Below are 16,203 nucleotides of genomic sequence, written 5' to 3'. Positions count from 1 at the left end.
TTTCAAATTCTAACAAGTTGACTCCATTCACTGTACAATATTTATGTCCGCATTCTCAGTACATTTTTTTTAAATTTAAATTTTATTTTATTTTTTACATGTATGGAAGTTGTGCCTGCAAATATGTCATGTGCCATGTTTGTGCCTGCTGCCTGTGACCGCATTGTATCCCCTGGAACTGTAGTCGCACACAGTCGTGAGCTGCCACGTGGGTACTGGGAACGGAACCTGGGTTCTCTGGATAAGTAACCCCTGCCCTTGACCACTGAGCCACCCCTCCAGGCTCCAATAAGAAATATACTTTAAAAAGTTGATTGGTTTTATTTTATGAGTACAAAAGTTTTGCCCGGGTATGAGGACACCGCCGATAACCCCAGCTCTTGAGAGGCTGAGGCAAAAGGACTGTGAGTCAGGCTAAACTCAGGTACAGAGAGGGTACAGGGCCAGCCTGGCCACCAGGGAGCAAGGCTTGTCACAAGCTGCAAGCAAGCAAGGACAGACGGACGGAGATGTAGCTCAGTGGTAGAGTACTTGCTTGTTTTCTAAAGAAATTTTTGAAAAGGCCAGGTGTGATGGTGCACATCTTTAATCTTTGGGAGTTTGAGGCCAGCCTAGTCGGGAGACCCTATCTCTCTCAAATACACACACACACACACACACACACACACACACACACACACACACGGAGGACAGAAGAAGAAAGAAGAAAGGGTAATAAAAATGGCAGGTCCTTGTGAAAACACTAAGTAACTCTTTTTAGTCCCCGACTTGCTTGTCCCATGGGGACCGAGGAGGTCACTCCACACCAGAACTCTGTAAACCTTGGCAGAGAAGACAGACAGTGAACGATGACACTGGCATTCCTTCCTAAGGGACCTCCGCCACGTTTTTCTTAATCGTATTGATAAATAGACCAGACACTTTCAGGGCCTCTCACTCCCCCCTGAGGCAGAGCCTTGAGCAGGAAATACAGGGAAGAAGCTGTGAAGTTCAGGGCAGGGGGTCCTTGCTTCAAGTCTACCTCTAGACATGTGCAGAGGAAGAGGGCCTGTGGGCATGACGCTTCTAAACATGGACTCCCTAGCTGCTGTTCCTGCTTGTCCTCGGGGTCTGGCCTGGCCCTGGCCAGCCCTGGTGGATCCCAGTCACTGAATTGGGTTAAACTGAGGGCTGAGGAGGACAGCTTAGGGCAAGGCCATGTGATGCGAGTTGGAAGGCTCACGGGGTCTCCTGGCCCAAGTGTGCAAGGAGGCAGAGATCAGAGCAGCATGCAGCCAGGAGGCCATCCTGTGGCCTGTGCTGTTGTGACAGTGCTACATCACTGTCCTCATTTAAGGTGGGGACACAGGAGCAGCAGGGGACAGCAGGCTAGGGTGTGTCTCCAACACACGGCACACAGGATGGGGCAGCTTGTTCTAATGGAGGTAGTTAATTTATCTCCCAAGAAACCGGAAACAAGAAAATAAGGACGTAAGCTTGGAGTTGAATAGGATGTGATCAGTTGTTGGCTTGTGGCATCTTTGTGGTTGGTTGACTGATGCGGTTGGTCATTGGCATGATCACTTTGAGGATGGTGAAATGGTTTAGCAGACAGAGGTGCTTCCACCAAGCCTGCTGCCCTGAGCTCTGTCCTTAGACCCCACGTGGTGGGAGGAGAGCGCCAACTTCTGTAAGGTGTCCTCTGATTTCTGTGTGTGTGAAGTGGTGCACATGCATCCACACACAAACATGTGCATATACATACACACGAACATACATACAAATACATACGTACACTACACTACACACACACACAAACACACACACACATGCATACACACACACACACACACACACGCACACACACACACACGACTGTAATAATTTCTAATTGAAAATAACCTGTGCACACACTGTTGCTTTCTGATCATTATCCTCATCATCGACTTTGCTTCTTTAATTGTATTACTTTACTAAAAATTCTGTTTTCAGAGTTCTTTTAATTTTTTTCCTTAATCAATCTCTGTTGGATTCATAATTTAAATAGAGGAAGTAATGGAAACCATTTCTGCCTTGTTTATTCTTGCTACAAACAACATCGCTTTGTGGGGTTAGTCAGAGACCCGCACTCTTTACTAATCAACATCAAAATAAATAGGCCCTTAAAACTGCCAGTGGTCTGGGCCGGTGGTGAAGCCAGGGCAGAGAGGGGCCAAGCCAGATGGCCAGGCCAGGCTCCTAAGACACAATGTGTGCTCTGTAGCTCTTGGCTGCAGCACCCCGGGCAGCTGAGTGCTTGTCAGAAAGCTTCAAGGGGGAGGGAGCAGATTTTCCACTCTCCATTTGTTCCGTGAGCATCTCCGGAATAAACCGTAGGACGGTACAACGGTTTTCTGACCATGACTGAGACCTACTGGGGACTGGCAGAAATACAGGCTGGGGCTTCTGAACCCCCGGCTGGCCATTGCCACAGCCTGTGACTGTGTTCTGTTCTGGAAACTTCCCTTCAGACTCCCTGTCTGGTGTGCAAGGCACAGGGTCAGGTCTGCTCACTTCTCTGAATTTGCCAGTGCTGTAGCAGATGCTGTTTCACAGACGTGGGTTCATGCTGCGAGGAGGCTGCGTGTTCAACTTGCCTAGGGCTGGTAGACCAGATGCAACTTCCCTCCTGCCCTACCAGGTGTCATCCCACCACTGTGGAGGGTGGGAGAGAAACCGAGTATGCTACTGTGGTTCATTGAGCCCCTGGTAGAGCCTCTGAGAGGCACTGGAGTGTGGTGTCCTGAGCTCCTGAGATATTGTCTTAGTCACGATTTCTATCACTGTGATGAGACATCGTCACCAAAAAGCAAGGTGGGGAGGAAAGGTTTTATTTGCCTCACTCTTCCACATCATAGTCCATCACTGAAGGGAGTCAGGACAGGAATCAAACAGGACAGGAACCTGGAAGCAGGGGCTGGTACAGAGGTCATGGAGGGATGCTGCTTACTGGCTTGCTCCTCATGGCTTGCTCAGCCTGCTTTCTTATAGAACCCAGGACCACCAGCCCGGTGAAGGCACCACTCACAGTGGGCTGGGCCCTTCCCCCATCATCACTAATTAAGAGAGTGCTTTAAAGACTTGTCACAGCCTCACCTTACTTGTCACAGCCTCACCTTACGTAGGCTCCCTCGTCTTAGATTACTTTAGCTCGTGCCAAGTTGACATAAAGTAGCCAGCACAGACATAGTTAATCAGTGTGCCGCATGGGCCTGCGAGAGGGCGAGAGAGGGCTAGAAGAGCTTCTGACCTTAGAGCCATCATCTTCCCCATTGCAGGAGGAGGTGCTTGGATTTGGTTTTCTTTTTCTCTTTTAAGCTAATGAGACTGTATTGTCAGCATCTTCTAGGTCTTTGAAGGAAAGACTAAAGATTTCTCAGCCACTCATCTCATAGAAAGTAAGACTCTCCCCGGGGTTTGAAGATCTTTGCCATCAGAGGAGCAAACCCTCGACGGTCAAGTGCAGACTTTGAAGGGGGGTGTTTTTGCAAGAGGATTTGTTTAATGATGATTTGTTTTAATGAAGAAGAGACAGCCATAAAAAACAGCGGGGGCCTCAACGGACTTTCATAGATTACAGCTATGCTTTTTCTATTTACACCTGATCTCCGGGTGTGGACGATGAGTTCTGGATGGACTTGTAGATTTTCTCGTGGTTAGATAGCTGTCCTTCCTTCTTTGACTTGTATTTGTAACCCATGGCAGCCCACCCCACACACTGTGGGATGACCCCAGAGTTCTGTGCTGGAGTGGAACAACTTGGCACTGCCTGTTAACTGCGTCTCAGCACATTAGAGCTTCCTGGCTTCCAATAGTGTTTGAATGGACCAAAAACACGTTTTTGGCTGTCATCCAGAATTTGGCTTCTGCTTCCCAATAAATGCCATAAAAACGTTCTGTCAAATAAACTCTCAGGAACTAAAAAGAACAAATCCCCTGTTTTGTGTGATTGGAGAGAATGGAGACAGGTTTCTGCTGACCCCCTGGCTTGCTGCCCGTGGCACAGGAACACCAAACTGCACAGTATCTCTTGGCAGTGCTTCCTAGCGGTCAGAGATAATTCTCTGCATGTGATAGATGAGCTCTCCACACAAGCTTTGCATGTTTATAGCCACTGGTGCCTTTGGGTTTCATGAAATATTGCTTTTATATCCTTCTCGATATATATTATATATAGAATTATATATTAGTGTACGTTATACAGTGTTTGAGCCTTGGCTCAATTTTTTTGTTTAGTCAGATTGTAGTGATAGTAATGGAAAGAATTCTTCTTTGTGTGTATGAACATGCTTGGATGCATGTGCCTGTGTGTCATTGCATGTGTGCATATGTGAGTGCAGAGGGGCAGCTACCTTTCCCTCAGAATGATAAAATCCCTGCCATTCAGGGGTGTGTCTGGAAAGAGATGGCATATTCAAATTAGAGTATATTAGAGAGGGTTTATTTGCAAACGTGACTGTATTTTAGAAGATGTGAATGTGAGCGGGGGTGGAAAGCGTAGTGGGGAGGAATGGCGGAGCTGTTCCCACCCCTAGACCAGTAGGGGGGGATGGAAGGGATGAGGTGGCCTAGAAGGGACACAGTACAGACACATAGGTGGCCAGGCTGGAGCAGCTCCACTCCTGGGCTGCTCAGGCGCGCCCGTCTCTCTTCTCTCTGGAGAAGATTCCCCAGTGACTGAGCTCAATTCAAGCCAGAGTTAGAAGGTAGAAGGTCAGCAGGATCTTCGTTTTGGCTTCCAGAGACTGCACATGAACTAGTAGGAAGGTACCTAGAAGGCCTCTGGAACATTCCCACTGTGTGTGCACAGTTAGTGCTGAGAGGAATCTCTGCAGAAAAGGACTTTTAATTTAAACAGCTTCATTGACATGACTAACATGTAATAAACTGCATAGACTTTGAGCATGGAACTCGATCCACTTTGATGTTTAAATCTACCTATGAAACCATGAGCGTGTGTTTATTGTACTTCAACATTTAAGGCAGTCCACGGGGTTCTTCTGGCCTCTGCAGTCATTGCATCAGGGGCACACCCTCTCCCCATGTCGATATGGTTCAAAAATAATGACAGTTAAAACTGAACCAAATGCAATTCTGTGAATCTGTATGATTGGAGTAGTCAACACGTTGGAGAGAATCGGTGCTGTGTATTTATTTAGTTCCAGTGTGGAACTGTGGATTTGAAGTTCCAGTGTGCACTGTGTTTGATAGCCATATGCAGAACACATGCCGGGAAGTGACTCAGAGGGTGAGAGATCTCTGGGAAGCTGTGGTCTTCAGGAACAGAGCACTGGGGGTGGGGGGTGATGGTTAGGCTTGGGGCTTGACTTGATACACTGGCGAAGAGGGGACCTCAGTGGACCGATCGCCTCCATTGGCCTGTCTGTAGGATATAGTCTTGATTGCTAATTGCTGTGGCACTGGCCATTCTGTGGGCAGTGCCATCCTTAGACAGATGGCCTTCGACTCTGTAAGAAAGTTAGCTGAACAAGCCCGAGAAAGCAGCCAGTAAGTGGTGTTGGTTTGTGGCCTCGGCTTCAGTTCCCGCCACCATCTTCTGCCTCAGCACCACCCTGTGACAGACTACAGGCAGTCTGTGAGCAAGACACACTCCTTTCTCCAGCATGTTGGTTTGGTCGGTGTCTTATCATGTCATCAGAGAAGCACACTGGCCCAGGAGGGGAGCTGTGTTATCGACAGCCGCTCACAGCTGTTACTGTGTGCATTGTTGAATATTTAATATGTATTTGACATTCTATATCACATCACTAAGCATGGGCAAACCAGAGGAAGTCAATACAGATGAAGATAACCTTACAAATAACTCATGGAAGCCACTGTCTTACCATCTAGAGGTCACAAAGCTCATAAGTGATAGAGCCACAATAGAGTTGGATTCCTGCATTAGTATTACGCAGCACATTTAAGGAATTATTAGCAGCAAATTGCTTGATACACACCCTCAATGGACCAGGGTGCTGGAGTCCTACCTGGATTGAGTACTGGCACCCACAGCCTTCACTGACCTCAGAGTCCTTGGCAGTATCCAAGGCAGCAAGCTGTTCTTAACCTGTGGGTAGTGACCCCTTTGGGGGTTGAATGACCCTTACACAGGGGATGCGTATCAGATATCCTGCATATCAGATATTTACATTATGTTTCATAACAATAGAAAGTTACAGTTATGAAGTAGAAAGAAAAGTACTTTTATAGTTGTGGTCACTACGACATGTGCTGTATTAAGGGGTTACATTAGGCAGTTTGCAAACCAGTGGTCTAAGGAACCAGAGTCTCCTATTTCAGGGGGAGATTGCTTCATAAAATGGGTATGGTAGCACTTTAAAGTTTAATCATAATTTCAGTTCGTAGAGGGATTTGTTCGAAGTATATTCCCATTAAAATTCAAAGAACTTGTAAAATTATAGAAATTACATTTTACTATTGTAAAACTCAACAAGCCTTTGTCTCCTCATGCCAGATGCTGTGTGGACCCTGTGAGCTAGAAATGCTTTGGGGAGCCCTCCCAGCACCGGTCAGTGGAGTGCTTTTTAGAAAAGATCAGTGTCTTTTGAGATGATGGTTTCTGTAAAGTTGAATAAGAAACACGAGCCGCCAGTTTCATCGTACTGTTAAAACAGTCCTTCCAGACAGCTACCATGTCCTCAAAGAATAGAGATGCTCCTTCGAACCCGATTTCAACCTTGACATGCATGGGTTTGGACTCCTTTCCCTTGGTAGAATAGATTACTGGTTCCTGATATAGTGTTTGATACATATTTGTTGAAAATATTGGTTTATGGAAATGGTTTTATCCATACATTCAAATCCTATTTGTGTCATTGAGGAATCTGCTTTTCAGAATACCCCTGATATATGTCCCATGACTTAGGCAGCTGCTGTATCTAATTCTTGCTGGTATTTCATGGGCATTAATCCCCAGTTTTGTGTTTGTTTCTTTAAGATCCATTTGGGCTTACAGCATTACCTCATCATGACCTGTCAGCCCAGCTGTGTTCCCCTAGATGAGAAACTCCTGCCCCAGCTTCTAAAGGAAACAGGCTATGCTACTCATATGGTCGGAAAATGGCACCTGGGCATGTACCGGAAAGAATGTCTGCCGACGCGCCGAGGATTCGATTCCTACTTCGGTAATGGAAATGCACACGTTTCTTTAACCACACAGACCTGCTGTAGCCAGCTCACAAAATACACCCAAGTATCATCAAACAAAATGACCGGAAACCTAAACACAGAGCAAATCAGGCCGCACCATAGAGGGGCCGCTTTCTGTTGTTATCCCTAAACCAGCTCTGCGCTGAGAGTACTCTGGGCATGTGCAGCAGATCCGCATCAAGGCAGGGCCTTAGCCACAGCGCTAAGGAAGCGTGTTAGGGACATTTATGTCAGAGACCACTGTACGCTCTCGAACCCTCTTACCTGAAGATGATGGGCAGAGTTGTATGGGATTAGAGTCAGGCTTTGTATTAAAGAATGGTTCCTTCATCGAAGTTCACATACTTTTCCTCTATGGCCTGTGTTCTCCAGTTGGAGGAAAATAACTTACCTTTCCTGGTTACCTTATACCACCTGTGAGATCTGCTTCTGAAATTACTAGGCTGGAGAAGACCGATTTTAAAATTTAATAACAATACAAAGGAGATGATTAAAAAATGATACAATAACTAGAAACCAGAGAACCCTCTGAAATAAACACGAAACCTGCAGTTTGTTTTAAAACAAGACACCTTAAGCCTCTTGTAAACTCTGCCTTAATTAATAACCTGTTTGCCACTGTGTACCTTTCTGTCAGGGTCTTTTTCTGCTGAGCTATCCTTACGCCCAGCTCCCTCCTTCCATCTGCTTCTTCCAAACTGAATGCATACTTAACATAGCGTCTAAATAGAATGACAAAATTGGAGCACCATAAGTCATGTTATAATTTAAATGTACCAAGCCGGGCGTGGTGGCGCATGCCTGTAATCCCAGCACTCTGGGAGGCAGAGGCAGGCAGATTTCTGAGTTCTAGGCCAGCCTGGTCTACAGAGTGAGTTCCAGGACAGCCAGAGCTACACAGAGAGACCCTGTCTCGAAAAACCAAAAAAAAAAAAAAAAAAAAAAAAAAAAAAGGAAATAGGCGCATGGCTCTGGGAGCACCTAAGATGGGAGACTTCTTACTTTGAAAGGGAGGAGGGATGGAGGAGGGAGGAGGAAGAGTTTTCAGGAGTGTATTACCGCACTGGGACAGCAGGCATTTAGGAAGAGCGAAGCTTCTTCCAACTCTCAGCAGTCAGAAGAACTTCCCCTTTGGGAGAAGGTAGGTGTGTGTGTGTGTGTGTGTGTGTACGTGTGAGATGGCTTTCTTGTAGATTGTTTTTAGGAATCTGCTTCCAAGCAAGGTGAGGCCAAAACACAAATTCAGTGAAAAGCAGCAGATCCGCATCTGCTCTGAACCCATGTGGCCAAGCACCTGGCCCTACAGCTGAGGTCGAGTTACAAAGACGTCAGTCAGGAGAGCACATGTGTCCCTCTCCACCCACGGTGCTGCAACCCCGCTGGCCAGCCCTGACATTCTTTCTAGCTGAGTCTAAATAAGTCTTCAGCACCCTTGAATGGCTGTTAGAAATCAGCCTTCATAACATCTTCAAAGTTCTAGAGGAATGGCTGGTCTGTGCCTTGGGGATTTTTTTCATGTAGGATGAATTGATATCTGTCCTCTGACAGACTGTGGATATTTAGAATATTTGTTAAAATCCGCACGCGCGAGCACACACAAAATAAGGTCCACCCTGGATCTAGATAGACAAATACCCACATTTGGTATTTGTCTATATTGGTTTGACCAAGTATTTGAGTTCTATTTCTACACTTTTTCTGTTTGTAATGTCATTTAATATTTATAGTTCCTATAATCAAATATATCCTGTGTCTATATTTTCCCCAGTGATAGTTTATATTAATGGAAAGGAGTGTGAAGTTTTCCTCTCTAAACTCTAATACCAAGTAGATGTTAAAAACCCAAACTAGAAAAAAAAATTAAAAATCCAACCTAGTGACTTGATCACTCTAATCACCAAGGTAAGGCTGAAGTAGTTATGAGTGTGTTTGTGTGTGTGTATGCACACATGTGTACATGACACACACACACACACACACACAGAGAGAGAGAGAGAGAGAGAGAGAGAGAGAGAGAGAGAGAGACCATGTGCATGTGGAGGTCTGAGGAGAGCTTGCGGGAGTCCTCTGCGTGGATCGCATGGATCAAACTAAGGTTGTTATGTTGGGGGCAAGCACCTTTCCTCACTGAGCCATCTCACCAGCCCTGAAATTAATTTTTTGTGAATATATTTCTCTATTCCACAATAAGTAATAAATGTGTTGGATTTCTTTCCTATGAATACAGATAAAAATCACACAATAAGTTATGTTGAGGTCATGGACTAATTATACTAAGTACCTTGAATTTATTAGATCATGAAAAATAGTTCATCTAAAATGAATTGAATTATTACATATGCTGTATAAGGCTCTTAATGTCACTGTAGGCAAAATTCATGAGAAAGGAAAGAGCTGGACCCATTTTTCATCATGTTAAGACTAAAAGGGAATATATTTAAGAATATAGCTAAGAGCTCATTAAAGTTTATTTCTTTTTAATAGCTTTATTAAGGTATAATTCATATACTATACAGTTTACCCAATTAACATATTTAATTTAGTGATTTTACAAGAGTTTGAGAGATTGTGCCATTATCATCACAATTCAATTCAATTGTGTGTGTGTATATATGTATATATGTATATATGTATATATATACATGCATGTATGTATGTATGTCACAAAAAGAAATCAAATCCCATGAGCAGTCATTGCGAGCCTGGGCTGTCGCTGTTTTCTGCCCTGTGCTGATTGACCTTTTCTGAGCAAGTCTGTAAATTTAATGGGAATATGCAGCACGGCTTATTTTCACACTTTCAAAACACGCACACTTGCAGAACAACAGTGAGCTGGGGAATTTCCTCCCTGCTTCGGTCTCTGTTGTAGGGGGAGAAGCAGGGTAGCTCAGCAAACAGTGCGTCTCTAAGCGGCAGGGCGAGGTCCTGTAGGTACACAGTGTAGACAGAAAGCTGTGCTTCCAACTCTGGGGCTGCTCAGCTGGGATAGAGAGCTTGCATTTGGAAAGGTTTGTATCTTCCCACCAGTGGGTGTCAGCATTTGACTAAATATAACTCCAGCAAAGGCCCAGCCCACAGATAACCACAGAAATCCATCTCCCAACCTCAGTAGCAACAAATGACATGATCCAAACCCTGCTTTTAGCATTTTACAAGTAAAACCTTGTAACACATTAGTGGTGTGTTATCTTTTCTCATAGATAGCTTTAAAGGATTAGCATCTGGTTGGCGCCTAAACTTAAACTCTAATTTCTAAAAAACAGTTTTCCACAGATCAAATCATTTATAAAAAATTGACAGGCTAGAACAGATGCTTTAAAAGACTCAACTGAGAAAGGGACTTGGATTTCCATGCAGTACCATTTCAATGGTGTCTACTAGCAAATATAGAGATGTTAAGGAATGAACCCTGATTAACCCTGACATTTGATTAGCCTCGTCATGGGCAATCAATTGCATTAGGCAATTAAATGCTGGAACATTCGTTTGCCTAACAAGCTTTATGTCATGAGGACTGTTTCTTCTCCCATTCTTTTCATAGGATACCTCCTAGGCAGTGAAGACTATTATACCCACGAGGCCTGTGCGCCAATCGAGTCTTTGAACGGTACCCGCTGTGCACTTGATTTCCGAGATGATGAAGAACCTGCAAGAGAATATAACAATATTTACTCAACAAACATATTTACCAAAAGGGCTACAACCCTCATAGCTAACCACCCGCCAGAGAAGGTAAGGCTTCCTCGTTTAATGTTATCAAAATTGTTATCAAAAATGTTATCATCTAATTAACATTGAATCAAATGTTAATCAGAACAGGTTGACCGATTTTTACCAAGAAAACAAAAGGTAGCTGCTTGATTTGGTATTCCTTGACCAACTTGACAGAAATGGGCATCTTAGCAATACTGGGTTTTTACAATTGATATGCATGTATGTTGGTTTTCACAGGCACCATAAGGAAGCTATCAGGTGTGTCATGTGCAGACTTAGCTGCAGGTAGGAAGAGAAAAGAGTTGTGAGAAGTCTTAAATGCAAATTGTCTGGATTCAGTACCTAGGTGCTTTGGAAGCAGAGCAGATATTTGTGTTGTGAGACACTAGACTCAAAGCATGTCCTTATGAAGAATTGTATTAGCACACCCACAAAAAATGTCCTTCCACAGAAGGAGCCCACCTGACATGGAGATTTTGAGAAAGTGTCCAGGTCTTTCCAAGTCTCTGCATTATGTCTCTTTGACAATGCCTGGACCCACCGCAGGCAGGGTTCTGGCTTGTGGACCTGTTGAGACTCAGTGACCCGCTAATGACTCTGTCTGGTCAGGAGACCTTCCAAGCTCTGTCTTCAACACTCTCACTCAACATGAAGGATCTCCCCAGGTGACTGTTCTCTCAAAGTTACCTGACATCTCTAGACAACTATGTCTGCCATGAAACATGAAGTAAGGGGAACATTCTCTCAAATGTTTAGAAACCTGCACATTTTAAGTCTAGATTTAAACCAAGATGGTTGGTGGGCTAGGTAGGTGGCTTCATATAATATTAAATGGATAAGAAGATACAGCTGGGATAAAATGGTTCTCTGTGGGTGGGTGTTTGAAGCTGGGCAAGACTTGGAACTAAGGACAGCAGGAGGCCCTAAGAGCTTGTGCACTATGGAAGAGGTATTGTTAGCAACGGCGCCCCTTGCTGGCTGTATCGTAGCTCTCAATTGTATGTGGGGCATTTTATGGACATAGCCCACTATCAAGAAAACCAAAGTACGGTTTTCAGGGAACTCTTTTATTATCCTTTGAAGAAGGCACACTATTTAAGCAAATAGGCTTGGAGAAATGAAGCGACTTGTTCAAAGCCACGGGGCTGTTGGGAGTCAGACTCAGGATGAGATCTCTCCCCTCTGTTTCCAGTGCATCTGCTTGGTCACCATTCCTCATCACAGCTAGTGTCCGAGTGCAGAGATGTTGAATCCCAGTTCACATTCTGCTCCACAGTCCCAGTCTTGACATCATATTAAAGCCTCCTGGGAAATTTGCAAGAAATACTGATGTCAGATATTGTGAGGTATTGGTCTTAGGCAGGACCGAGGCATTAATATTTCATCTCTTCATCTCAGTGATTTTTTTCCATGCTGCCACTATGGAGATCCTGTGTTCTTAGGATGGTTCTGTGAGTGTTAGCTCGACGCGCTCACAAGTGCAGAGACAAGCAGGTGCCAGCTTCCTATTACAGACTCACAATCTGATCTAATCACGCAACTCTATGTAACAGAAATAATCTGCAATAAAAACTCATTCTCACTGCCTGGAGGTGCTCAGCGCAAGTCTTACTGTGAGTTCTGGCTTGTCTACGTGTTCAGACTTAGTGACCTGCTAATGACTCTTTACCTGGTGTAGAACCTCCCACGTTCCATCTTTGCTTCTTTTACTCAGAATGAGGGGTCTTCCCTCATGACCGTCTCATCTTCCCTGGTGACTGGGCTTAGTGTTGCCACACTTTGGATTTTAAAGGACGTAAATGCTGACATCTCTAGGCAACTATATCTGCCATGAAACATGAGGAAGGGGGCAATCTCTCAGATAGTTAGAAATGTATACAAAGCGGCATTGTCTCCCAGTGCCCTCACAGCACCAAGCAGCTAAGAGGAAGCAGCTCTGGAGAAGTGGTTCCTTGTGGGTGGACAGCTAAACTGGACTGGTGGAGAAGGCACCGGAACTGAGGACAGTAACAACCCACATCCCACGGGAGGGGTGCTGTTAACGTGACACTGCTCATAAACCGCATTACCAAATCACCAGATGGGAGACGACGTTTCCTGCCTGTGTGTGAGATGCTCTGAGGAAGTATTCATCATTCCCAGTGTCCCCGAGCTCAGACAAAAGTAAAAGAAAGAATAGTCAAGTCGCAGCCCAGGCATTTTCACAAGTCAGCTCCAGGCACTCAGATGCCCCAGTTTCAGTTCCCGAGACAGTGATGCGACCCACTGGTCTCAGGAGCTGCATATTTGCAGCTTTCCCCAGGATTTAACCTAATTCTATGCTAGGCTGTCAGGTGCCATGTATAGATGGTAGCATGACATTTATTCTAAGATGGAAGTTATCAAAGGAATTCACATGAAGTGTTCACAAGCCAACTAAAAATGCCCTTGTTTTTAAGGGGCAGCTGAGAGAGAAATTCCACAGAGTGGTTGTGTAACACTTGAGTTGCTAATTCTGGGCATGGGGATGCTGCTAATGGCTTTACACGTGTCAGGAAGGGACATGCTTTCTCCTTGATGTCAGGGTTACTTGCAGTGTAGTAGCACTATAAAAAGAAAGTCATACACTTATAACATGGCTTTCTGTTAAAAATAGAACAGCACTTTGAAGAACTTAAAAAGAATCTCTACATCTAATCTACTAGAAGCTTCCTAAGGAAAACAAAACCATAACTCCTAGTGGAAGACTTTCTTTGTGTGAGTCAAAGCTGGGAAGAAACGTCTTAATTTGGATGTCAAAGATAGAATAGTAGATTCTAAATGTATTCGTGTTTTTCCCATTTATACTTTGAATTAGGGAACTCTATAAAGTCATAAAAATAAGGCTTTACTCTTTAGCGATATGTGATTTCTTTCCATGGTGAGGATGTTTAGAGTTCAGATCTTAGGAGCCATGGAGCATGTTAGGAAGATCCATTAGCATCTTCAATATGAGTATGCAGATAGTTAAGTCTGGATTTTATGGGATACTCAAATGTCTAGTCATGCCTTCCCAACCAGGAGTCCTTTTTGTAGTCTGAGGATACTTGAAAGGGTCACAGTTAGGGTTGGGGTAAAGTTGGCAGCTATCACTGAGCTAATCAGAATAAGAGTTTGGAATCAAGAAAATACCAAGGACATACCAGGTCCTAAGAAACAGAAATTGGTGGAGGAGGTTAATATGGGGCAGGACTTCAGTGTGAATCAGGAGTCAGTGGGGTAAGAAGGGGCTTCTCTCCAAGGCTGAGTACCTCATGCCCATAGATACACATACAATCACCAGATTGCTCTGGGAAGTGAGCTGGGGTTCCATCTGGCAGGTGGGGAGAGACTGAATATAGCTTTTCTCTGGGAGGACCCCAAGAACCAGTGGCTGCAGGCGTGATCCTGATGGTGGTTGGAGAAACTTCCAGCCTTAGATAATTGTTTTTTTTCACCAGGCTACCATGCAGTACAAAGACTACCATCCTCCCCTCCCTCCATAATTTAAAATTAGTACAGTGGAGATGGAGATATGGCTGAGTGGTTAAGCACACTGGCTGCTCTTGCAGAGGGACCTGATTCAGTTCCCAGCGCCCACATGGTGGCTCACAACTGTTTAACTCCAGATCCAGAGGAGCTGATGCCCTCTTCTGGCCTCTGTGGGTATAGAATACTCACATCAGAATATGGTACACAGACATATATGCAGGCAAAATAGCCATATACATAACAGAAACATTAAAATACTATAGTAGTGCTTCCACTTGGTGAAGTGGGAGAATGGGTTGTCCATGAATAAAGTTCACCTTCTGAGTGCTGAAAACATGATTTTTTTTTTTTTTTTTTTTTTTTGCTTATTTGTTTGTTTTTTCAAGACAGGGTTTCTCTGTATAGCTCTGGCTATCCTGAAACTCACTCTGTAGATGAGGCTGGCCTCAAACTCAGAAATCTGCCTGCCTCTGCCTCCCAAGCATTGGGATTAAAGGCGTGTACAACCACTGCCCCGTGAAAGCATGATTTATAGTGATGATATAGTGGTGATATAAAGATACAAATGTGTTTCATTGGTCCTAAGCTTGTGAAGTGGACTGGACACAGCTCCTGGTGACCCCGAGATACACAAATGTTGGAGTTGTTCACCCCATAGCAGACTGCCCTGGACTGCTCGGGATGGACTGGAAGGAAAGACAACTTTGGTTGTTGTTGTTCAGAGAACACTTGTGTCTGTTCTTGTCAATTATGACGTTATGATCTAGTCAGTGGACAGGGTGAGGCCCTCACAGATGACAGTCACCTGACTGGCCAGCTTCATTCAGAGGGACCCCAGAGTATCAGCATGACCAGTCTGGTTAGAGTGGAAAGAGTGTGTGTGGAGGAGCAGAGGCAGAACAAACTGGCATCAGAAGTGTTGGTATAGATGTTAAAAGTAGGAATTTGAGATATTTTTCATGGAAAAGGTATACATTTAATTTTAATATTTAATTCAACATGTCTGAACTCCAGATAAACTTACGGGTGTCTATTGGAGCTCCCTGTATGGATAGTTCTTCTTCTTATCAAATGTGTCCATCCCCCTAATGTATTGGCACACACTCCATCAAAGGGTTGTATAGTTTAGAACAATTTGCAACAATAAAAAGTGAAGTGACTTTCTACCATCTGCTTTTTTGCCTCCTTCATTTATAATTTAAATGCCTCACATAAATGTGCTTATTCTTGGATCAAAGCTATTGATTATTGTCTCTTTGAGGGTTTTAAACATATTGAAAATTCTATAAGGCATGGTGCAGGGGATATCTGCAGACAGGCCCCCTAAGGAGAAAGGGCTAACCTGGACTACCACAGACGCTGACTGTTCTAAGCTGACATAGAGAAAAACAGAACCTGTGGATCACACTTCTTATTTCCAATAATTAAATTGGCCTCACATTTATTTGGTTCAACAGCAAAGATCTAGCAAAACACCGCTTCCTCAAAAATATGTAAGCCCCTTAAACTTCTCTTTATTTTTTAGCTAACTTATCTCTTGGTGCATGGTGACATTGCAACACTGAGGTTACCAGTAGGAAAGCCCTCATCAAATAATGGCATCTGGGCATACCATCTAACCTTTTGAAGCCTTGGTTACCTCATTTGTAAAATGGATATAACAGGATGATTTTGAGTGTTAATTGAGATAGAGTAGCCAGGCTATTATGAGAGTGTTTTTTATATAAAGCATTCAGTATGTAGTGTGTTGTTGAGATTATTGTTTATTTGGGTCAACACCTTCTGCCCCATTCTAGGACTTTGACCTTT

At 44.2% G+C, this 16,203-nt stretch overlaps 1 protein-coding gene across 1 annotated transcript in view; it reads left to right on the top strand.

The window, feature by feature from the left end:
• The window catches only part of Arsb (arylsulfatase B), a 161,904-nt gene that overhangs the window by 13,574 nt on the left and 132,127 nt on the right, over positions 1 to 16,203 (top strand). The window contains exons 2-3 of the mRNA XM_052159435.1: positions 6,980 to 7,166; positions 10,733 to 10,923. Of these exons, the coding sequence (XP_052015395.1) occupies positions 6,980 to 7,166; positions 10,733 to 10,923 (378 nt within the window). The remainder of the gene's footprint in view (positions 1 to 6,979; positions 7,167 to 10,732; positions 10,924 to 16,203) is intronic.

Source organism: Apodemus sylvaticus, chromosome 16, assembly GCF_947179515.1.
Source record: "Apodemus sylvaticus chromosome 16, mApoSyl1.1, whole genome shotgun sequence".
Classification (NCBI taxonomy): domain Eukaryota; kingdom Metazoa; phylum Chordata; class Mammalia; order Rodentia; family Muridae; genus Apodemus; species Apodemus sylvaticus.
Note: the sequence above shows the minus strand (reverse complement) of the source record. Positions and strands in the feature narration are given on the sequence as shown.